Below are 24,586 nucleotides of genomic sequence, written 5' to 3' on the forward strand. Positions count from 1 at the left end.
TATATCTGTAAGCTATTACTGTAAGAAGAATTTTCACTGATTAAATTTCCTTCTTAGAACTTTAGGGTTTTGTTACTTATTATTCAGGCTGTGGAACTTCTATATTTTCTAGGAATTTTCCCATTTTATTAAAATTTTTTATTTTAATGTAAAACATTTTGTAGCACTCTCATTATCTTTTCTAAGCTTTTTAAACCTATGATTAGATTTCCTTTATATTTCTGATGTTTATTTTTCTATTTTGTTCTTCATCAGTCTTGGGATAGTTTACCTGTATTATTAGAGAAAAAAACCTTTGTATTTGTCCATCCTTTCTGTTATATCTTACTTTTCTGTTTCAATGATTTCTGTTCTGGTCTTTATTATCAACTTCCTTCTACTTTGTGAAGCTTATTTTGTTCTTTTTCTAACTTGGACATTCTCCTTCTATCTGGTAATTTCAGCTCCTTAGTTTTAGGCTTATTTTCTAATATGAAATTTTTTTTTCTTTTTTTCTTTTTTTTTATGATTTTATTTATTTATTCATGAGAGACAGAGAGAGAGAGAGAGAGGCAGAGACATAGGCAGAGGGAGAAGCAGGCTCCATGCAGGAAGCCTGATGTGGGACTTGATCTTGGGTCTCCAGGATCATGCCCTGCGTGGAAGGCAGGCACTAAACCGCTGAACCACCCAGGGATTCCCTAATATAAACTTTTAAAGCTATAAATTTATCTTCATGTTCCATTTTCCTTGCCTTACATACTTTTTAGCATGTAGCATATCCATTACTGTCCAATTCCAAATACTTTTCTGTTGACTTTTCTTTAAAATAGAAGTTACTTGGATATTTAAAATTCTTCCATAATTATGAGGCTCTTTCAATTTTTTTGACCTTAAATATAAATGTACTGTGAGATATCATGGTAACACTCTTAAAATTGGATGAGACTTGTGTTATGACTGGCTGTATCATCAGATTCCATTAATGTGACTGTTTTTTAAAAAGATTTTATTTATTTTATTCATGAGAGGTGGGGGGCGCAGAGGGAGAAGCAGGCTCCATGCAGGGAGCCCGATATGAGACTCGATCCCAGGACTCCAGGATCATGCCCTGGACCGAAGGCAGGTGCTAAACCGCTGAGCCACCTGGGAATCCCCCATTAATGTGACTTATTTACTTGAGCATATGTATTCTTTGTGGTGGGGGGCAAAGTTCTATATATGCAGATAATGTTAGGTAGAAGCTAGATATGAGCAGTGGAAGGAATGCCTCAAGGCAGTGTCTTAAGCCCTTGAGAGGGAATGATAGAAACATGGGCTGGAGGCAAGGAGGGTGATAAATAGATTTCACATTAGAACACCATAGGCACAACATCTTGACTTCAAGGCTTCCAAGACCTTGGGGCTAAGAGATCAAGAGCCACAGGTGCAAAGCACACACTCTCCTCTTCCATCTCTGCCCCAGGGTAACCCCTAGACTCATTATAATGCACTCGTATTGCAGTTATAGGACAGCCCTCCAAGGAGAAAAGCTGCCATGATGATTCCAGTACAAACCTTGTCAGGTCAAAAACTACCCGCTCCCAACCTGTGGGAAGAGTCTCCCAAATGACTGGAAGCAGCCTCCATTAGAGACCACCCTATTCTACACACAGCTCCTCCCAGCCCAGAAACACCCAACAAATATCCAATCCCCAAACTGCTTTATGCCTGCTTTCCTTCTGGCTGTCTTTACAGGAGCACTGATTGTCACATAAATCTTTTTGTAGGAAATCTAAGAACGGAGACCTTCATTCAAACAATGCAGACTTTCCCACCAGTAACAATAATGTCAAACCTGCTAGCTTATGTTACTCAAATCTTATATATTCACTTTTTAAAATTATTTTTTAGAGGGAAGGGAGAGAGAGAGAGAGAATCTTAAGCAGAGTCCATGACCAGCATGGAGCCTGATGCAGGGCTTTATCTCACAACCCTGAAATAATGACCAAAGCCAAAATCAAGAGTTGGATGCCTAACTGAACGAGCATCCCACCCAGGTGCCCTAAATCTTGTGTATTTTGATTAATTTTTTTTGTGCTTGATATTTTGATGATTGATATAGGAGTATTAAAATCATAAAGACAGAAGATTTGTCATTTTCTCCCTGATTTTCCATCAATTTTTACATTGCATACTTTGATGACATTTTATTTTTATTTTAAACATACAAGTGTAGGCTGATAGTACCTTACTGGTAAATTCGACCTTTTTAAAACTAGATGAACTGGTTCATTAATAATAATGAATTTTGTCTTAAAATCTTTTTTTTTAAATATTAGCATAGCTACGTAGCTTTTGGTTACTGTCCAGTATATATCTTTCTTTTTGCTTTCAACATTCCTTAGGTTTTAGGAATGCCTTTAGTAAATAGAACATAAAAATTTTTAGATTCAATATCAGAAATTTTGTTCTTAATAGAAATTGTTGTCCATTTGCATTTATCATTTATCATGCACATTGTTATGCAATGTACTTATTTCTAACACAAACTTTATTTCTATTAGTCTCAGTTTTTTCATGTTTTGTTTTGTTTTATTCTTTTTACTTTCCATTAATTGGAAATGTATTCATGCAATTCTTTTCACTGCCTTCTTGGAATTTTATCAGGTACAGTTAACAATGAATAAAGTTAATATCATAGCCCTCTTCCACAATAATATGGCTTAATGATCCCTTTTTGACTTACACACTATTGCCCACTATTGTCCAGTTAAAACTCACACATTATATGTCATTATCACTTTAAAAAGACAATTTCTATTTAGATGTATATGCATGCTTATTACATAAATGCAATTTTTTGGACATTTTTTGTCTCTTTCTGTCTTCCTGGGATTATTTCTTTGATTTTGATATGCACACATTACAAATTTAGTAGCTGCCATTCTCTGTGGTAAACTTTATATGATTTTGATTATCACAAAATTTTATTTTAGCTTAAATTTTACAGCATTTTATAAATTCAGATGTATTTCACATAATACCATTTAAAATGTATACTTTAGTGTTTTTTAGTATATTCATTATATGGTGCAACCATTAACACTATCTAATTCTAGAACATTTCCATCATTCTTCAAAAATCCCCATATCAGATTTTTTTTTCAAAGAAGATACCCAAATAGCTAACAGGTACATGAAAAGATCCTCAACATCGCTAATAATTAGGGAAATTAAAGTCAAAATCACAATGAAATATGAGATAACAAGTGTTGGCAAGGATGTGGAGAAAAGGGAACACTTGTACACAGTTGGTGGAAACATATAGTAATTCAAACACTATGGAACCAATATGAAGGTTCCTCAAAAAACTAAAAAATCTACACCAATATGATATAGCAATTTCACTTTTGGGAATATACTCAAGAAAATGAAATCAGTATTTGAAAGAGATAAGTGCACTCCCATATTTACTGCATCATTATTCATAACAGCCAAGAAATGAAACAATTTGAGTGTCTATCAATGAATGAATGGATAAATAAGATGTAATATATATATATTCATATATATTCATATATAATGGAATATTATTCAGCCACAAGAAAGAAGGATATCCTGCCATTTGCAACAACATGGTTGGACCCTGAACATTTTTTTTTCTAAGATTTCATTTATTCATTCATGAGTGACAAAGAGAGGCAGAGACATAGGCAGAGGGAGAAGCAGGCTCCATGCAGGAAGCCCGATGTGGGACTCAATCCTGGGACTCTGGGATCACGCCCTGAGCCAAAGGCAGACGCTCAACCACTGAGCCACCCAGGCGTCCCTGGACCTTGAGCATTTTATATTAAGTGAGATAAACCAGACAAAGAAAGACAAGTACTGTATAATATAACTTACATGTGGAATCTAAAAAAAAAAAAAAAACTAAACTAAACTCATGAAAATAAAGAGTAAGATGGCGGTTACCAGGGGATGGGGGATGGAGGTATAGGACAGATACTGTTTAAGGCTATAGACTTGCAATGCATAAGCCCTAGAGATCTAAAAAATCACATTATAAAAAAAATAATAAAAAAACAAAAAAAAAATTCACATTATAGTGACTATACAACAATATTGTTTTATAATCACCAAATGTGCTAAGAGACTAGAACTTAATGATTGCAACCACTAAAAGGATAATTATAATAAAACGTGATAGTGGTGCTAATTATTACTATGGTAGAAATCATACTACAGTATATAAATGTATTAACATGTTGTACACCTTAAATTTACATAGTGTTATATTGCAATAAAAATAAAACAAAAGGGGATCCCTGGGTGGCTCAGTGGTTTGGCGCCTGCCTTTGGCCCAGGGCGCGATCCTGGAGTCCCATGATTGAGTCCCACGTCGGGCTCCTGGCATGGAGCCTGCTTCTCCTTCCTCCTGTGTCTGCCTCTCTCTCTCTCTCTTTCTATGTCTATCATAAATAAATAAATAAATAAATAAATAAATAAATAAATAAATCTTTAAAAAAAATAAAACAAAAACAAAAAAAATCCCCTTACCTATTAGCAGTTCCAATATTTTCATTCTTACTCCTTCCATCCCCGGGAAAATAATCTCCTTTATGTGTCTATGGATTTATCTATTCTGGACATTTCGTATAAATGGAATCATACAGTATATGGCCTTTCATGTCTGGATCCTTTAATTATCATAATGTTTTTCAGGTTTATCCATGTTGTTGTATGTGTAAGTACTTTGTTCCTTCTGATGGCTAAATAATATTCCATTATATGTTTATACCATATTTTGTTTATTCATCCTAATATCTATGGTTAGATATTGTTCTCATATGTTTCTTTATTTCTTTAAATATACTTCCTTTAACCCATGGAATACGTCTTCAAGAGTCAATGTCTGTGTCTATAGAGTCCAATATCTATGCTCCCTCAAGTACAGTTTGTTGATTTGTTTTTCTGTGTATGGGTCATATTTTCCTGTTTCTTTGCATGATTTGTAACTTTTTGTGGGAAATTTGATATTTTTAATATTGTAATGTGGCAACTCTTAAAATCCCATTCTTTTCTCTTTCCAGGACGTGTTTTTGTTGTTTGTTGTCTGCTTATTTGTTGAGTGTCTTTTCTAATTTTGTTAATTATGTTATTCTTTGTCATGTGTAGACACTGAAGTCCTGTTTCATTAACTTAGTAATAGCTAATGATCAGATAGATATTTCTTTAAATGCCTACATCCAAAAATATCTCCCAGGTTTCCCCAAGATGCTATATGTGTTTGAGTAAAGCTCAGCCAGGCATATTTCAACTCTATCTTGCATCTACTTCTTGCTTTCATAGAGCATCATTGTCAGCAAGAGGTGAGAGTGTAGAACCTTCTTGAGTCTTCCCAGAGCATACAAAAACCTTAAGCATATGCACAGCCTTTTAGATTTTTTTTTTTTTTTTTAGCCTTTTAGATTTTGAGGAATATGTCAAAACTGTTCAAAGCCCTTGTGTACATGTCGTTACTCAACTAATCCTGCCAAGGATTTTTGGTGAGCCTATTATTTGCCCCAACTGTTCTCTATCACCTCAGGCAGCAGCAACCTATGGTATTAACCCATAAATGTTTTCAATAAATATCCCCAGGAAAGCAGCTTTTGTTCCACTCTAGGCCAGTTCCACATTAGGCCAAAATAAGACAAGATTTTTTAAGCTGGTCTTTTAGGGAGCCACCAGACATATCAAAATAAGTTAGTCATTAAAAATATTTGCTAATGTGCAGGGATCCCTGGGTGGCTCAGCGGTTTCGCACCTGCTTTTGGCCCAGGGCGCGATCCTGGAGTCCTGGGATCAAGTCCCGCGTCAGGCTCCCGGCATGGAGCCTGCTTCTCCCTCTGCCTGTGTCTCTGCCTCTCTCTGTCTATGTCTATCATAAAAAAATAAAAATAAATCTTAAAAAAATATTTGCTAATGTGGTCTATTTTGCTCCCTCTGGTATAGTACTTCTAGTGTGTGTTTGTGTTTTATGGCTTCCTCTGAATTGGGCAGCAAAGAGTGGGACTAGGATAAATTAAAATTTCACAAAGTTACTCTACCATCACTACCCATTATTTCTGAAAATATTTTTTTGCTTATATACAGTTATTGAGAATTATTTTTTCTCAACACTTTGAATGTATGATGTCACTTTCTTCTAGCCTTCTTTGTTGTGGTTATTCTAATACTTCTCTTTTTGTAGATAATCTGTTCTTTCTTTCTGGGTGCTTTTATCTCTTTATTTTTGGTGTTTTCCAGTTTTAGTAACATGTATCCTGCATGGGTCCCTTTTAATGTATTCTACTTGAGGTACATTATGATTCCTATATTTTTATTTTTAAAGATTTTATTTATTTGAGAGAGAGAGAGAGAGAGAGTGCGCATGAGCAGGGGTGAGGAGGTGGATGGAAAGGGAGATGCAGACTTCCCTTTGAGCAGGGAGCCTGATATGGGGCTTGATCCCAGGACCCTGAGATCACAGCCTGAGCTGAAGATGGACGCTTAACCAACTGAGCCACCCTGGTACCCCAACTCCTGTAGTTTTACATTCATGTTTTTAATCATTTCTTAAAAATTCACAATCATCATATTTTAAAATACTTCATCTTATAAACTCTGAATTCTTTACTTTTCCAATTCCGATGACTTATAAATGAAACATTCTCATTCCACCTCCATATCTCTTAGCACTGCTTTCATTTTTCATTTCTTTTTCTCTCTGCATTGTGGGTAAACATCTTAATCATTAATTTCTTCTTTCTCTGTCTAATCTGATGAATCTATAGATTTTTTTTTCCAAAATGTATTTTTAAATCTATAAGTTTCAATTTTTTCAAATCTTCCTGTTCATTTTGATAATCTTTTTATTCATTCAACTTTGCGCTACTTTATTTCCTACTTATTAGTCCTTAGAGATCCGATTTTGTTGTTGTTGTTTCTTCCTTGTTAATTTTCACACATAGAATCTTTCATGCTCATGCACTTAGTGATCTTTGACTGTTACCTCACTTCTAACCTTAATGAGTGAAGAGTTCAACGGATAACTTGGGTAAGTGGTTTGCTTTCATTTCTGCTGATATCAAAGAGAACCCCCTAGAGCCATATCAACCTCTTTTAAGGATCTTGGGTTATCCTAAAAGTTCTAGGCTAGATTCTCTACTTAATTTCTTGCCATAGGCTTAAAATATCAATAGCATTGCTGCTTTAGGTGTGTGCTCCTGGAACATTCCTATTCCTTGAGGCACCAAATTATAGGGGCAAGGAAAGTGTGTAGAGAACTCCTAAACCACTTATAAGACTTGTGTTGCTCCAAAGAGTGCTCTCATGTAGGATGTAAATATTCTGCTGCAGAAAATAACTTCAGACCACTGAGTAACCCATACAGGTTTAACAGAAGTCCCTATTCACTTCCCAATCCATTGAAATGTGACTTTAAGAGCATCCTATACCAAATTAGTCATCAAGTCTTGTCAAATTTACCTCAATATATTTGAATCCATTTCATTTGTTACACCAATATCGCTTTCATTTAAGCCATTAATTAAATTAAGCCATTGCTTTAACTTAATAATCTGGATTATAAAAGCTCCCTAATTTTTCTGCCCCTGCCCCATCTTCCATCTTTTCAATATATTTTTCACTCTGCCATTAGTATTATCTACACTCAAATTTCTTCAATATATACTAACGGAAGAGATAATACTCAAACTTATTATATACAGATACCTACTTTTTTAATCTTATCAACCACCTCTTTAACATACTTATTCCATGTTCTAGAAAAAAATCTTTGTGATTCTTTAATGACTCATGCTCTCTAGGAACTTTAAAAGTGCCATTACTTCCTGTAAACCCTACTACCCCTTCCTCTCAATAAAGCTAAAAGACCTCCCAATTTCTCGAATGTGCTGGCATTATAACATCTATCACATTGTTTTATGTTTTTTTTTTCCTTTTTAATAAGTCTCTAAGACTGTGAAGTTCGTAAAATTAAGTATAGTGCCTATTTATCAATATAGCCAACATGATGTATTTGCAAGGTATCTGATATGAAATATGGACTCACCAATAACATATGGCTAAATGGATGAAAGGCTGAGTGAATACATGAACATGTTATGTGAGAAGGAGAGGCAAAGAAGAAATAGAATTTTAATTTTAAGGTAGTTTCTTAACACCATGAAATTCTATGGTATGCAGAAAATGAGGTAAATAAAAAAATATTGGATAACTCAGGAATATCTATTACAGAATATTTTCTTCCTCATAGTATCTATATAATATAGGACATGAATGAAGTGGTCTTAATCTTCTTCTTCTTCTTCTTCTATTTTTTTTTTCTTTTGAAAAAGAAAGGTGTGGGGGAGAGGCAAAAGGAGAGGGAGAGAGAGAATCTTAAGCAGGCTCCATGCCCAACATGGAGCCCAAAACAGGGCTCCATCTCACAACTTTGAGATCATGACCTGAGACAAAATCAAGAATCAGATGCTTAATTGACTAAGCCACCCAGGTGCTCCAAGTACTCTTCATCTTTTAATGTGCCTATTTTCCAAAAATATAGGAAAAAAATCCCAATTTGTTCAATCCTATTTATTCCTATACTAAAACAGATAGGAATATAGGAAAGAAGTCAGAAGACAAAAGTATTCTATTCCAATGGAATAGATATCAGTAGGCCAAGTTCTGATATTCTAGGAAGAATCCAATTTTATGCATTATCCTATAATTTGTTTGTCTTTGATTTAGGATTAACAGATCCAGAATTTTAATCTCTATAATTTGATGAAAGAATAAAAATCAATAAAAAAGGCAATATGAGAGGTCAGAAAAATTAGTCTTCCATCACCTATGATGAATGAGGGAACAAAAGCAAATCTAGTTTATATTTAGGTTCTGCCTTTTATCAGTGTTATGAATTGGGCAAACAATTTTCCTTGTGTCTGAGTTTCACTTTCTTCATTACAAAATGCGGGTGTACTGTTTCAGATATTTTATAAAATGGGAGAAAGAAGGTATCCCCAAACTCTAAGAATAGATTTTTAGATTCTGATTTATTTAGCCAACAAGACAGACTCTGACTGGAAGTTAAGTGGCCACACAGCATTGGAGCAGAATTCCCTTTGGCCCCAAAATCTGAAAAGAAAGGTATAGTGATTCTGGTGACACTGCAAGGTGGAGTCTGATTGGGTCAGAGAAGCTCAATTGTCTTCTGTGCTACAGTCCTTTAATAGACTATTTAAAAATTTGGAAAAATTTACAATTTAACTTTTAATTTAAAATTTTTAAAAACTTTATTTTAGAAAATATTTACAAGCTTTGGGTTCTACTGGTTCTTGAAACATTTTAATCCCAACAAGTCTTCACCTGATGAAAAGAATAGAATAAATACCATGATGTTCCTGAGAAGTGTATCTCTGACTCTAACTTTCCTACATTGCCCAAAAGTACATTTCCTTTAAAGAGGGAAAAGACCTCATAGGGTTGTTATGAGCACAAGTGAGAATATTTGTAAAATGTTTGACAGGTACTAGTTGCCCCCTCTCCTCACCAAAGAGTAGTTGACTTTTCTGAAAGGTATACATTGATACATTGGTTCTTTTACATTCATTAGAAGGAAAAACAGTGGCAGATCTTAACATTTGTCTATGGACCCTCACATCAGGCTGTGGTGAGACTTTCAAAGTGATTCTGCATATTCAAACCTAGATTTGTAATTCAGCATATTAGTTATGAACTGTATTATTAATCAAACTTTACTTATTTATTTTTTTAGGCAAGACCCAATTTACTCAATTAATATGACTGGTAAAATACAAAGATTAGAAAACTGGGGAATAGTAGTTCTCTGTAGTGGGCTATCCTGAGGCTGTCTGTTGGTGCAAAGGAAGGAAAAGTGGAAAAACGGACACTAGAGACTTGAAAATCTCTCTATACATATCGCTGTTAGGAAAAAAAATATATATGGTATCATGTTATTCTCTTAAAACACTAAATCTTTCTCAGAGAATAAAATCTACAAATTATTCATGCTTTCGGATGAACTTGTTATAGGAAAGCCTATTAAATAAAAATATAATCTGACCTATTCTTGTCTCAGATTCACTGGAGGACTGGAGTTTTGATTGGGGCAAGTAGAGAGGAAGATAAAACCTAAAGGATAATTCTGGAGCTCGAGATTGGTATCTAAGGACTTGATATGGAAGGGAGGAGGCATCAAAGAGAGAAAGAGTGAGGAAATTAGCATTGGTTGAAAACCTACCCCCACCCCACCCCCATCTAATTAACTGTTATGAAAAAGCTCTGGGAACAAAGTAAATATGTTGGATGAAAAAAAGGATCCACAGATATGCATTTCATTTTCTTATCACCTATTTAGGGCTTCAAAGAGGTTTATCACTTCAAACACATAAAAGTAGAAATTTATATGATAACCTACCATGAACCTAAACAGTTATTATACTTCTGAGTGTAGCACAGAAAAAAATACTCAGCTTATGATCATATTTATGTTTCCAGTTATAGGTAAAGATGGTGATAATTTGACACAGCTCCTAAAATGAATGAATGAAGTGTAATAATTTTTTAGTTCTCAAATTTTGGTGTAAAGATCCTTATCCTGTGCAGAACATATTAAAAATGGTGATATAACTCCCATCCAGAGATTCTGACTGCACCGGTCTGAGGTGAGACGTGGGCATCTACATGTTTAATAAACATCCCTGTGATACTAATGCACATTGACACTTGAGGACCACTGACTTCATCTAGTGTGAATGATGGTAAAGTCTCAATTTGATTTCTTAGCCAAGCTTAATTTCTCTCTATTTATGTGGGGAGCATGGCACTGCTTAGTTAACTTCATTTAGTTACATAGTCCCAAAATCAATTCCTAAGTTAACTAGCTCAGAGAGAACATTATTAGAAGGATTACAAAGAGCATACACAGAATTCAACATTGTACATTAGGGTCATTTTTAAAGACGAATCCCCAAGTATTCTAATATGGGTTTGGTTGCTAGATTAAATAAGTCAATTTTTATGGTACATATACAAAGTTAATTTTAATTTGTTCACAGGCAAGAAAGGTCAATTTATATCAAATCTCCTACTTTTCTCCTTTCCAATCTCTTCAGTATTGAGTAGCTTAGTTATTTATTCTTCTATGTAGAACCAGTCTCAACAATCTAATACCATTATGGAGGATTTGTATAACTTACTCATCTTATAGTTTAATATGGATTTAGAAAACAGATATCAGAATAGGATATGTTAAGGTTGTTTTAAGACACAAACTGAGAAATTAGCATAGAAGAGTGGCTTTTAAACTACGTATCACAGTAAAATATGAGAAATACACTTCATATCATAATCCTATACCCACACAACAAACACTTCAGCAAACAATATTTACCTGAACAGATATATCCAAATTATTTTTTCTATTATTTACTATTACCCATTTTTTCCTATTTCCTATTTTTTGAAAATGCTAATGGCAACCCATTAAACTGATTTCACATGCTACTAATGATAAAATAGTTTCAAAAATACTATTCTGAAGACTCTCTCCTATTAGTGTTAATCCTGGGCCAAGCAATCAAGCTCCTAGCTTAAATTTTGGGATTCCAAGTAAACAGCTTAAAGTTGTCCAGGAGAAGGACAGTCAATGCTAACAGGAACACAAATCTGAAAAAGTAATAGAATAGGACTTGGTGAATTGAGAAATATTAGCTCAAGGTCAGAGATGTGGCAGTAAGTAAGGAAAGAAGCCTTGCTTCAAGTCATTTTAATCTATTTAACTTCTGATAACAGGAGTAGATAAACATGGATTGATGGCGTACGAAGAAAATTTGGGGGAAAATTTTGGAAGCAAATGAAGCATATGGCACCATTAGCCACAATATAATACAATGTTGCCAGGAAGAACTGTGTACTTGAGGAGAGTCTCTTTGATTAATTTTCTCAAGTTCTGTGCCCTCTCAATGGCATGGTTCCTTTTCCAAAAGAAAAAGGTTGCAAAGGTATTGCAAATATTATGACTACAAGTCCCAGTAAGAGCTTTCCTGTGGTTAAAAATACAATTTCTTATTGCTGAATCTACCAGTAAGAATTCTAGGAGCTAGAGAATAATGCAATCTAAAATACATTTCTTTTGGAAAAGAAGTAACATAGGACTTTTATTTACTGCTTTGACTGGTAAGTAACGCAATACACTAGAAAGCCTCTAAATAGGTCAACTATTACCACCCTATCCTACCACTTGTGTGTGTAATAGTGTTCTGTATAAAATGTGATTGAGCCAGTGAGGGAGTAGTGATACTATCATACTGAGCACACACAAAAACCTATTAGTGCTTCTTATGGGATGTGTAAGGTACTCTAGTGTCCTCAACTTCTCTGTCCATAGTCTTCAAAATCCAGCTCAAATGCCACTTAAATAAATAATAATAAAAATAAATGATAATTTCTTGAGTGCCTATTATGTATCAAGAACACTGAGAATTGATTACTTACCAGGCTAGGTACATAATAGGTATCGTTTCATTTGATTCTTACCTCATTTAATATCTTATTAGGTAAGCATAATTAGTTCATTACACTGATGAAGAAACTAAGGCTTAGAGAGATTAAGTAACTTGCCCAAAGTCACACAAACAGGCAATTGACCTGTTTGACTTGTTTAGGAAACAATCAATTTGGTGTGGCTTCTGACAGGGTATTCCAGAGATTGAGATACAGAGTAAAGCATTCATTCATTCAATTTACTGAGGGCCTTCTTTGTGGTAAAGGACAATGAAATATGAAGGTGACATAAGGGTGCTTTAGGAGTGAATGGAGGGAGCCTGGATCAGTGTGGGGAGGTAAGAGAGGCCAGATAAGCAAAGGTCTTGCAGGTCATGTTACAGAACTTTGCAAGCAAGGAAGCGCTACTTTGGTTCTTTTTTAAATCAGGTTTATTGAGATATAATTTACATATAATAAAATTAACTTTTTAATTGCACATTTTCATGAGTTTTGACAAATGCATATTTTAGGTAGGTACTGCTGCAACCAAGAACATTTCCATCACCCAAATATGTTCCTTTGTGCTCTTCTCCTGCCATCCACAGCAAGTACTGAAATGTTTTCTGTCCCTCTAATTTTGTCTTTTCCATAATACCATGTTAATGGAATCACATAGCATATATTTTTAAAAGATTTTATTTATTCATGAGAGACACACAGAGAGAGGCAGAGACACAGGCAGAGGAAGAAGCAGGTTCCCCGCAAGGAGCGCGATGTGGGACTCAATCCCAGGACCAGAATCATGCCCTGAGCCAAAGGCAGACTCTCAACCACTTGGGCCACTCAGGCATCCCTCACAGAGCATATTTTTGCTGTTTGGCTTTTTTAGCTTCACAAAATACTTTTAAGTTCCATATATATTGTGCATATTGGTAGCTCGTAACTTTTTGCTGAGTATTATTCAATATAATGCTATATCATAGTTTATCCATTTACTTATGGATATTGGTTTTTTTTACTAATGTTTGGCTATTATAAATAAAGCTGCTATGAACATTCACATACTGGTCTTAGTGTGGACTAACATTTTCATTTTTCTTGGGAAATTATGTAAGCTTAGAATTACTGGGTCAAATGATTAAGTGTAGGTTAACCTTGTAAGATACTAATAAATTTTCCAAGTGGATGTACAATTTTGCATTCCTACCAGTAAGCTACAATCAATGCCTCCACATTCTCCTCAATGCTTAGTATTGCCAATCTACTGAATTATATCAATTACAGAATTGTAATGTGCATAATGCTTTCTCACTGGGTTTAAAATGAAATTTCTCAAATGAATAATGATGTGGAGCATAGTTTTATATGCTGATTGGCCATCTATGTATCTTCTTTGTTATTGTGTTGTTCAAAACATTTGCCCGATTTATACTGGCAAGTTTGTTGTTTTGTAATTGAGTTTTAAGATCATCTTTCTTCCCTTCCATTGATATATCTTTACCCCAATCCTCCAACTCTGTTCATTTTTTATTTGCTTTGGCTAGCATAGATCCTTTGTATTTTCACAGAAATTTAAAAAATCAGCTTGCTAATTTCTACCAAACCCCCCCCCCCCCCCCCCAAAATTGCCTGCTGGAATTTTGATTGATTAGTCAGGGGAAAACTAACATCTTAATCATGTTAGGTCTTCTGATCCATGAATATGGATTTCTGCATTTCTTTATTGTTAATTTTTACAGACATATTTTGTAGTGTTTTTTTTGTTGTTTTTATCACACAGATCTTTCATAAATTTTATTAAGTAAAACCCTAAGTAGCTCTTGTTTTTGATACTATTGTAATGGTTTTGCTTTATTTAAGCTTCCAATATTTTACATATATTATAAATGTTATTATAATTGATTTTCAAATGCTGACCACGTATCATGTAACTTTGCTAAATTCATTTATTATAGTACCTTTTCTCAGCCATCTTAGAATTTTATACTGGCCTTATTGAACTGGCTATGACCTCCAGCCCAATACTGAACAAAAATGGTGAGAACATCCTTGCCTTGCTTTTGATCTAGTGGGAAAGCATTTAGTCTTTCAAAATTAAGTAGGATGTTAGTTGTATGCTTTTTGTAGATAGCATTCATTACATTGAGGGAGTTTAATTTCTAGTTTACTGAGAGTTTTATTATGAATATATGTTGAATTTTTTAAATGTTTCCTTTATGTCTATTAAAATATCCATACATATTTTTTTCTTTTTTAATCTGTTGATACTGTGTATTACACTGATAGATATTTTTTAATATTAAACCAACTCTGCACTGTTGGGATAAACATTTCTTACTTATGGTGTAATCCTTTTCATAGATTTCTAGATTTGATTTGTCAACTTTTACAAAGGTAATATTAATATTGCGCCTATGCTTATGATGGATACTGATCTGTAATTTTATTTCTTGTAATTGTTATTGTTATCAGGGTGATGAAATCTCCTTGTAATATATTGCCTGCTCTTCCTCTTCTATTTTTGGGAGACTGAATATAATTGGTATTAGTTTTTCCTTAAATATTTGCTAGAAATATTAAATCATTTTTTAGTATCAATCTACTTTAAGTAAGTTAAGTCTATTGTTTTCCTTTGTGCTAAGAATGAAAAAAATCTAGACTTTGAATAATGGAATGTTTTGAAGTCTGATTCGTAAGTAGGAGTAGTGGTTTTTTAAAAAATATGTGAACATTTAATATATGCAAACATAAACAATGAACTTTTCCTTATTCCTCTTCCAGCTTGGGCTATGACTCTTTATGACAACATATCATAAAATAAGTATTCTGGTTTTTTAAATACAGACAAATTGTTGTCTATACAACAATAGCTAAAGAATATAGTTTATGTGCTCTCACTTTACCAACATGAAAAATAATGAGCCTATACTCAACTCTTCAATTCCCTTGGCACCTTAGGAAGAGCTTCTAGACTAAAATCTATAGCCCGGCCCATGGCTATCCTCTTGTCTTATCTCCCTTGCTCATTCTATTCCTTCATCTTACCTTTAACCTTTAGTGTATCCTTAGACTGGACATAGAGATTGTATCTTCATGTTTGTTTAGGCCCACTGGCAACCTGTTACTCTACGCGTCTTGCTGTTATTTAAATAACATAGGAGCCACAAATGCCAATTCTAGGCTCCTGTGTTGCCAAGTTATGTCAGAATAGTATAGAAACTGAATCAAAGTTTCTTTCCTATAAAGATATGGATCATTTGAATTTTGACTGGCATTTGCTTGCAATAAGTAAGCTAAAGAAAAGCAACAAAAATTAATGTCTTTAAAAAATAAGAAAGCAGGAAATAAGGCATATAAATGAATATACTAAAAATTGAGGACTCTTGTGCCTTTCTTTGGTCTTTTAATAAAAAGAACTGTGTTTAAAAAAAAAAAAAAAGAACTGTGTTTTATGAATTGTTACTTAACTTTTACCAAAATTAAAATAATACTGCCTAGGAGGAAAATACATTTAAAGTTGTCCTCAAAAGACAAAAAGAATCTCAGTATATATTTATATATGCAGACATATTTTAAACATGGTTAAAATTCAATTCAAATAAAATTTATGATCATTAAATTCTAAATTTATTTTCCTATTCCTTGAAATCTAACCATTATTAGATAGGTTGCTTATCTTAGTTTTGGGTAAACAACGTTTTATTTATAATCAACATCTAATGTGAAGTCTATAAATTAGCAATACGCTTAAGATCTATACAATTGATTTCGTTAAAGTACAAAAATTTTCCCCCTCATTCATTAACAAAACTCACAATAATTTAAAAATTTATTACGTGAGTAAAATGAATAACAGGGTAGAAAGGAAAAGGTATAGATTAGATTGGGAACTTCTGTTTTCCAGAAGTTTTCAGGGATTCTTGGTTCAAAATTAAACCAGAGTCTCAACTCTATGAAAAAAAGCTTATCTTACAGTTTTGGAAGTTACTGTTTTTTTTTAATACAGTTTTTGCCAAATCAAAGACACAAAACAAATAGATAAACTCAAAGTTTTTGCTTTAATTGTTAAATAAGTCAAACTAAAGCTTAATGGTTTAATTTATAAGTAGCATTTGTTAAATTAAACAAGATATTAAAGTTAGGGCCATATAATCACTAAAGAATTACGCTTAGATGCAATATCCTTTTCCTTTTCAAAACAATAGAAATGCAAGCTATATATTTTTCACTATTTTAAAGAACAAAATGAAAATTGGAATCTTAGGAATCTTAAGTTAAATTCAGTACTAAAAACAAATACACACTGGCTTTTTATGTATATTCATTAATATTATATCCTATATGCTTTCAAAAGAGGAATAAAGATTTATTTTAGGCAAATGATTAATTTATTTCAAAGGATCACTCAAATTCCATAATTTAAAAAAGTCTTTCCTATTTGCTTTATAGTTCAATTCATATTTTAATAATTTAAAATCCAATTATTATTGCCAAGATATTATAGGCAATTTTACATCCCATTAACCTTGCTTTGTTTTAATTATAAAGATCCTTTGTTAGATTCATTTAAATGATCCAGCTTATAATTTCAGCCTGTCCTAGGGAGTACTTTAGTTCAGCTGCACATTTATCAACTGTTTTTGTCCTGTTAATTGTAGACAACTGCACAATTGCTTTCTCTACCTATGATTGATGAATTATATTCATGAGTATAGCTGTTAAGGATAAACATTTATAACAATTTCCACTTAAAGATTTTTAACTTTGGTCCCACAAGGACAAATTAAAGACTGATATTCTAATGACAAAGAAAAAGTGTTTTTTATATGCTTCATTTTAAATTATTAGAAAAAATTAGGGAGAAGGCTGCATGTCCATGCAAATGAGATAAGAGTGTAATTAAAGACTCTAAAACGAATCTAATTTGTCATTAGCACATAGTAGGCCTCAACAAATAGAAGCCAGATAAATGGGAGTAATGTGCCTTTACTGTAACTACATCCCAACTACCTCTATATGATCCTTTTGTGATCTGAAACTCCCAAGTTCAAATTTATGAAAGATAAAGGTCTAAACTGAAAGGAAATGAAGCAATCTAAAGGTGAGAGTCAGCAAAATTCTGAATATACATTATAAGTAATGACAACAACAAAGCTTCCAATTTTAAAAGTCTATATTGCAGCAGTTATAATAAATATGTTACTTCCAACCTTCAGAGTAAATGCACAAGAAAGGTGTTACACTCTTCCACAGATGTGAAACTATGTCAGAAGGAGATTATGTTACATGATTAGAGTCTGACGGTTTATCAATACAAGAACTGGTATTTGAACTCTGCACAAATGATATACATATATGTAATGTGCTATAATAGGCACTGTAGAAAGAGCCCCAAGAAGCACATGATGAATAAACAGGCCATGCACTAACTGGAAGGTGCTATGAGAACACGGGAAGGCACCTAATCTGGACTAGGGATGGGACAGGGTTTTGGTGCTCAGTGAAGAGGTTATTTTCTCTGAAGTATGAGAGGTAAATGTCTGAAAACAAATGTCCATTTTCTTTGTACTGTGGACTGCTGGGAAAAACATTCCAGTATCAAGTATGACAATTCCATCTGGTTCCCCAACATTCTGGCTGGAGACCTAGTTTTTCTGCCTGTTTTCTCCCCTGTTCTTCTACAGTGGCTAATTTCAAACCTCTCTTCTCTTCTCAAATAGGACACCCACCTCTTCAAATTTCCTTTATTCTCAGTCAATGGTCCTTCCTGTCACTTTATAGAGAAAATAGAAGGTATCATCAAAAACAAAAAAAACCCTCTGAGTCCTGCTGCCAATTTAACTGTCCGCCTCCTTTCTCGGTGCTCTTCCACAAGAGGCCAATCCCGGCACCTCTGTCTCACCTCTCTCAGAGTATTCAGTGAGCATTTAAAAATACTCAGGTCTGGGACGCCTGAGTGGCTCAGTGGTTGAGCATCTGCCTCATCTCAGGGCATGATCCCGGGGTTCTGGGATGGGTCTCACATCAGGCTCCTTGCAGGGAGCCTGCTTCTCTCTCTGCCTATGTGTCTGCCTCTCTCTCTCTCTCTGTGTGTGTCTCTCATGAATAAATAAAATCTTTAAAAAAAGTTTTTTTAAATAAAAATACTCAAGTCCTTCCTTCCAAAAAATAACGCCCCCCCCGCCCCAACTGTGCCAAAAATCCATCTCCAGCAACCATCCCATCTTTTCCATTCTCGGCCAAACTCCTTAGAACTGGTGTACTTGCTGGCTATACTCATCTCCTTAGCTCATTCCTCAGCTCAGAACAGCCCTAGCTCCTGCCCCCAGTTCTCTCATTAAACCACTGCTTTCTCAGAAGTCATTCCATAAATTATCTGCTCCTGTAGTACCCTCAACTTTGGCACATTTATCAGTAATTGTAAGACTGTTGTCCCCATGAGACTGTAAACTCTCTTACAGAAGGGCCCAGGTCTACACCCAGCATCTTTAGCACACAGGTACATGTGAATAAAATCAACACTAACATTCTGGTCATTGAATCCAGTGGTCCTTTTCTTTTGTTACCTGTTCCTTCTTTCTCAAACATTCTAGTCACCATTCTTTTCTTTAATCCCTCACCAAATATTTATGATTGTGAATTACTTGTTGGGTATTATTCCAGAAACCAGGAATGTATCAGTAAAGAGGACACAAGTTCTAAAAGAAAGTATATTTTGGTGGGGAAGGTCGATATAAGCAATGAAAATAATTTAAGATGATGTTATTAAATGTGAAAACAGAGTCATGTGATGGAAGTGTGGTAACTCTGTAAGAAGGTAAAGGGAGCCTCTCTGAGAGGGTGGCATTTAAGCTGATTTCTAATGACAGAAAACAGACAATGATGTACGCCTGTGGGAAAGAGGACTTCCCAGCAGAAACAACAGTAAAGTGGCCTCAGGTTCTCTGCTCCCTCTACACAGGCTCCCGGAGAATCATATCTTCATTCTTATCTACCATTTACCACATACAAGCTAAGAACTGCTAAATCCAAATCCCCACTCTACTTGTCTCTTTGGAGAGGTAGAGATCCAAATTCAAGGTGTCTATTTAACATTTCCACTCAGAGATTTCACAGGTGCTACAAAATCAGTGTGGCCAAAGGTAAAACCATCTCACATCCAGCCCATGTTCTTCCTTATGTAACGCTCTAAGTAAATTATACTTAGAGTTAATAAACCATCTAGCTTTATTTTTTTTAAAGATTATATTTATTTATTCATGACACACACACACACACACACACACACACAGAGGCAGAGACACAGGCAGAGGGCAAAGCGAGCTCCATGCAGGGAGCCCGACGTGGGACCCGATCCTGGGTCTCCAGGATAAGGCCCTGGGTTGAAGGCAGCGCTAAACCGCTGAGCCACCTGGGCTGCCCACCATCTGGCTTTAAAGCCAGAGATCAGGTTATCTTTAATCTATTCTTTTCCCTCTTATAAGTCAATCTATCAGCAATTCTCTAGACTTAATTTCCAAAGGACACTTTAAATCTGTCCACTTCTTCCTTCCTCATAGCCACTATTTGTCTATGACACCATCATCTTCAGTGAGATCACTGAACTTCAGATTAGATTCAGACTAGAGCCCCTGAAGTCCATTTGTCACACAAATCACACAGCAGATTATGCCTAACTGTCTTCAATTATATCACAGCACCCTTAGCATAGTTTACAAACCCCTTCATGGCATGACTTCTGCCCGTGATCCTTGCCAGGAAGGGATGACTTTGCCTCTAAGTGGCTGGTATACAACAGGCACTTAAATAGCTCTTGACTGACTAACAAGAGCTCTCCAGCAACATGTTTTGCTACCTCTTGCTTCTAGGCTTTGATATCACACTATTCCCTTGGCCCAGAATTTTATTCCTCTATTTTTTCTCTTTTACCTAGCTATCTCTAACCATCTCTCAGTTTTCAATTAAGATGGCATTCTATTTGGATATACTTTACTTTTGAACCTCCTGCGTTTTTAGTTTTTATTTTTTTTTTTATTTTATTGACTATTTTTAGAGCAATTTTAGGTTCACAGCAACTCTGAGTAGAAGATACAGACTTCCCAGGTATCCCTTCCTCACACACAGGCTCTCCTTCATTATCACCATCCCCCACCAGAGTGGTACATTTATTTCAAATGATGAATCTACCTAAACATAGTATAATTACCTAAGGTCCATTGGTTTACATTAGGGCCCACTCTTGGTATTGTACATCCTATGGGTTTTGAGAAATATATAATGATGTGTATCCACTATTAGATTCACTGGCCTAAAAAGCCTCTGTGCTCTGCCTATTTATGCCTTCCTCCTCCCTAACCACTGGCAACTACTAATCTTTTTACTGCCTCCATAGTCTTTTGCCTTTTCAAGAATGTCATATAGTTGGAATCCTATAGTATGTAGCCTTTTTAGATTGGTTTCTTCTGCTTAGTAATATGCAATTAAGGTTTCTCTAGGTCTTTTCATGGCTTGACTGCATATTTATTTTTTAAAAGATTTAATTATTTGACATAGAGAGCGAGAGAGCACAAGCAGGGGGTGTGGCAGAGGGAGAGGGAGAAGTAGGGAGGGAGTCCCATGTGGGGCTCGATATCAGGACTTTGAGATCATGACCAGAGCTGAAGGCAGATGCTTAACTGACTGAACCATCCAGGCATCCAGACAGCTCCTTTCTTATTATCAATAATAATAAAGATTCCATTGGCTGTAGCACATCAATACTGGGTATCTCACTCATCATCCACTGAAGGATATCTTGGTTGCTTCCAAGTTTTGGTTAGGAATAAGGTGGCTATCAACATCTGTGTGCAGGTTTTTATATGAACATAAGTTTTCAACTCTTTTGAGTAGATACAGGGAGAATGATTGCTAGATCTGCAGTAAGAATATGTTTAGTTTTATAAAACACTCCACAACCTATTTTTTTTTTAAAGGGACCACTGTTGACCTTTAATGAAGCAATTAATGGTTTCATGGCATAAAACAAGCTTAATTTATTTCAACCACATATTCCACAACCTATTTTGCAAAGTGGCTGTACCATTCTGTATCCTGACCATCAATGAATGGTTCCTGTTGTTCTATATCCTTGTCAGCACTTGGAGTTGTCAGTGTTCCAGATTTTGGCCATTCTAGTAAGTGTGTAGTAGTATCTCCTTGTTGGTTTGATTTGCATTTCCCTGAAGACCTATAATGACAGACTCTTTCCTAAGCTTAATCACCATATGCAGATCATCTTTGCTGAGGTGTCTGTTAAGGACTTTGCCTCATTTTTTTTAAACCAGGTTGTTTATTTTCTCATTTTTGAATTTTAAGAGTTCTTCATATATTTTAGGGAATAGTCCTTTATCAGAAGTGTCTTTTGCAAACATTTTCTCCCAGTCTGTGGCTTGTCTTTTCATTCTTTTGACCCAACTTTTATAGAATAGAAATCCTTAATTTTAATTTAGTCCAGATTACCAACTCTTTCTTTCATGAATCATGTCTTTGTTATTTTATTTAAAAAGTCATCACCAAACCCAAGGTCATCTAGATTTTTCTCCTATCTTACCTTCTATGTGTTCTATAGTTTTGCATTTTACATTCAGATCTCTGATCCATTTTGAGTTAAGTTTTTGTGAAGAGTATAAAGTCTGTGTCTAATTTTTTTTTTTTTTTTGCATGTGGATGTCCAGCACCATTCATTGAAAAGGGTATTTTGATTCTATTGTATTGGCTTTTCATGGACACATTTTTTGAAAACCCTGAGAGTCCTACCACCTGGAGAATATGCTCAGTCTAGATTAAATGTCCTGTCTTACACTTGTACTAATACCTATACCATCTCTATCACAGCATCCTTAAAATATTGTATGTGTTATTCGAATATTTGTCTATCTCCAAAAATTCAGAGCAATTTTTGTCTCATTCATTTCTCTATTCTCATCTCCTATATTCATATTTGGTACAGGGTAAGCAATGAATAGACATTTGTTGTACTAATGTACACATGATCTGTTCTTTCATATTTATAGGTAGTTATGTTTCCATTTTTGTTCCAAAATCATCTTTACCGGAGGAAAAACTGGTATGAAAAATAAAAAAAATCTAGAATGGCACAAAGAACATTATGGTGAGCATTTTGAAGATTTTTATGGACTAAAATTCTAAAAAAAAATTATAACTATTTTCTATGATTCCAACTCTTTTCCTAAAATAAAACAAAATGAACTCCAAACTCTACCATTGAACAATAAAAATAATAACAGAAGATAAAACTTCTGGTATTAGCAAATTCTCCCCATTTCCTTTTCTAAGACCATAGCTATAATCTTATAGCTGAAGATTTAGAGTTATTGATATTATTGAGTTATTGATGACAAGATAATTTTTGTTTTTATCCTTTACAGTTGAAAGGAATTGATAAAATTAGCAAGTATGTGAATTGAGAAATTTCTATAACTGATATGAAAATGAACAGTCCGGGCAAATTTTTTTGTTTGTTTGTTTCTCATCGCCTTAAAATGGATAATTAAAAAAAATGGATAATAAGTATTATCAATTCTTATCACAAAAAAGTTTTATAAAAAGTATAGTATGTTATTAATATTAAAGTCAGTATTTCTGTTACCAAAGAAAACTGATATTCTGCATCTTTTGCTTTGCAGTGAATGTAAATTTATTTAGACTTTTAGAGTTGTATTATGATTAACAATAATTCAGTCATAGAATATGTAAATGAAAAATATACAATAAAATGAATTATTATACAGATGTTATGTTGCTGAATTATTATAATAAACTGATGGAAAAAACTAATACTAAAAAGGAATACTAAACTGCATTTAAGTTAATTTTTTAAAAATATGTTTCTATACCACATATAAATTAATTTTCAAGGAATATCCTATAAAATATTTTTTCATGACACCTCCCTTAATAAAGAGAGGTTTTATATACAGTAAGTATTTTCCCCTTATTACCAATTTAATTATAGTTTCAAGTAAGAAATAAATGAATTATACCAAGTATTCAGTTATTATTTTCCAAAGAATACACTAAATCATAGAAAAGATATTGTAAAGGATGGAGGTTGTTGGCTAACTGAAGCTATACATCTCAAAATGGTGACAGTTAACATCTGTCTCAATGTATCCACTGCCAATAATGTATTGGAAAAATCACAGTGAACCACCTTTTATCATAAAGTGATAAATACAATAATGTGCTCAAACATAAGTTTACTTACAGCATTATTTTAACAATGGGATATATAAATTCCTAACCTGACTGTTCCACTTCCCATATTTAACATTCTTCACATTTTCAGTTGGACATCAGAGAGCACGATGTTCAGATAAAACTACTTCACATGAACTGAGATGGGCTGAGGGAGTAAACACTGAGTACGACTCTAAAAACAGATGGATCGGCAGATGGGCCTGCAGACTGGGTTCGCTCGATCTGTGTTAAACAACTTTACTACCCAGGATGATGTGGCTCAAATCTCACAAAATCCTTATAAAATTTGTTCCTTTATTTCATATATGCTTTCCCCCGCCTTAAAATAAGTATGATTAATATCTTAAACTTTGTTCCTTTTAAGTTTAATGACCTGTATGATAAATTATTTAACTCAAATATATTTTCTTACCCATTTTTGGAACAGATGGTAGGAGAACAGTTGCCTAGTAGAATAAAATGTACACTAATTGTCTAAGAATTGTAAAATTAATTACCTTCCTTCATTGATGAGTTCAATAAATGCAAGTCCTGCATTCTTCTGAATAGAATTTTGCCATTCCTAAAAGAAGAAACCAAATCAAGTATAAGAAAAAATAAGCATGTAAACAAAACTAACATCTGGTTTAAGGATCATGTCAATGTTGTTAACAAGTCACACATGGTATGATTTCCAAGTCTTTGAAAAATATTTTTAAGAACTCTTATTTTGTATGAGATCAAATTTTTAAAAGTAGCTTTGGATTACTTAGTTTAGAAGGTGCTTTTGAATTCCCAGGTAAATTTCAGGCTTGATGCAGACTGAGAAAGAAAGTGAGACACAGGTATAGAA

At 34.2% G+C, this 24,586-nt stretch overlaps 1 protein-coding gene across 11 annotated transcripts in view; it reads right to left on the reverse strand.

Annotated features, from left to right (window-relative positions):
* NBEA (neurobeachin) overlaps positions 1-24,586 on the reverse strand; it is a 668,634-nt gene that overhangs the window by 310,293 nt on the left and 333,755 nt on the right. For all 11 annotated transcript variants that reach the window (XM_077868099.1, XM_077868094.1, XM_077868093.1 and 8 more), the window contains one exon: positions 24,252-24,316. In XM_077868099.1, coding sequence (XP_077724225.1) covers positions 24,252-24,316 — 65 coding nt within the window. The remainder of the gene's footprint in view (positions 1-24,251; positions 24,317-24,586) is intronic.

Source organism: Canis aureus, chromosome 24 (genome assembly GCF_053574225.1).
Source record: "Canis aureus isolate CA01 chromosome 24, VMU_Caureus_v.1.0, whole genome shotgun sequence".
In the NCBI taxonomy this organism is placed as follows: Eukaryota; Metazoa; Chordata; class Mammalia; order Carnivora; family Canidae; genus Canis; species Canis aureus.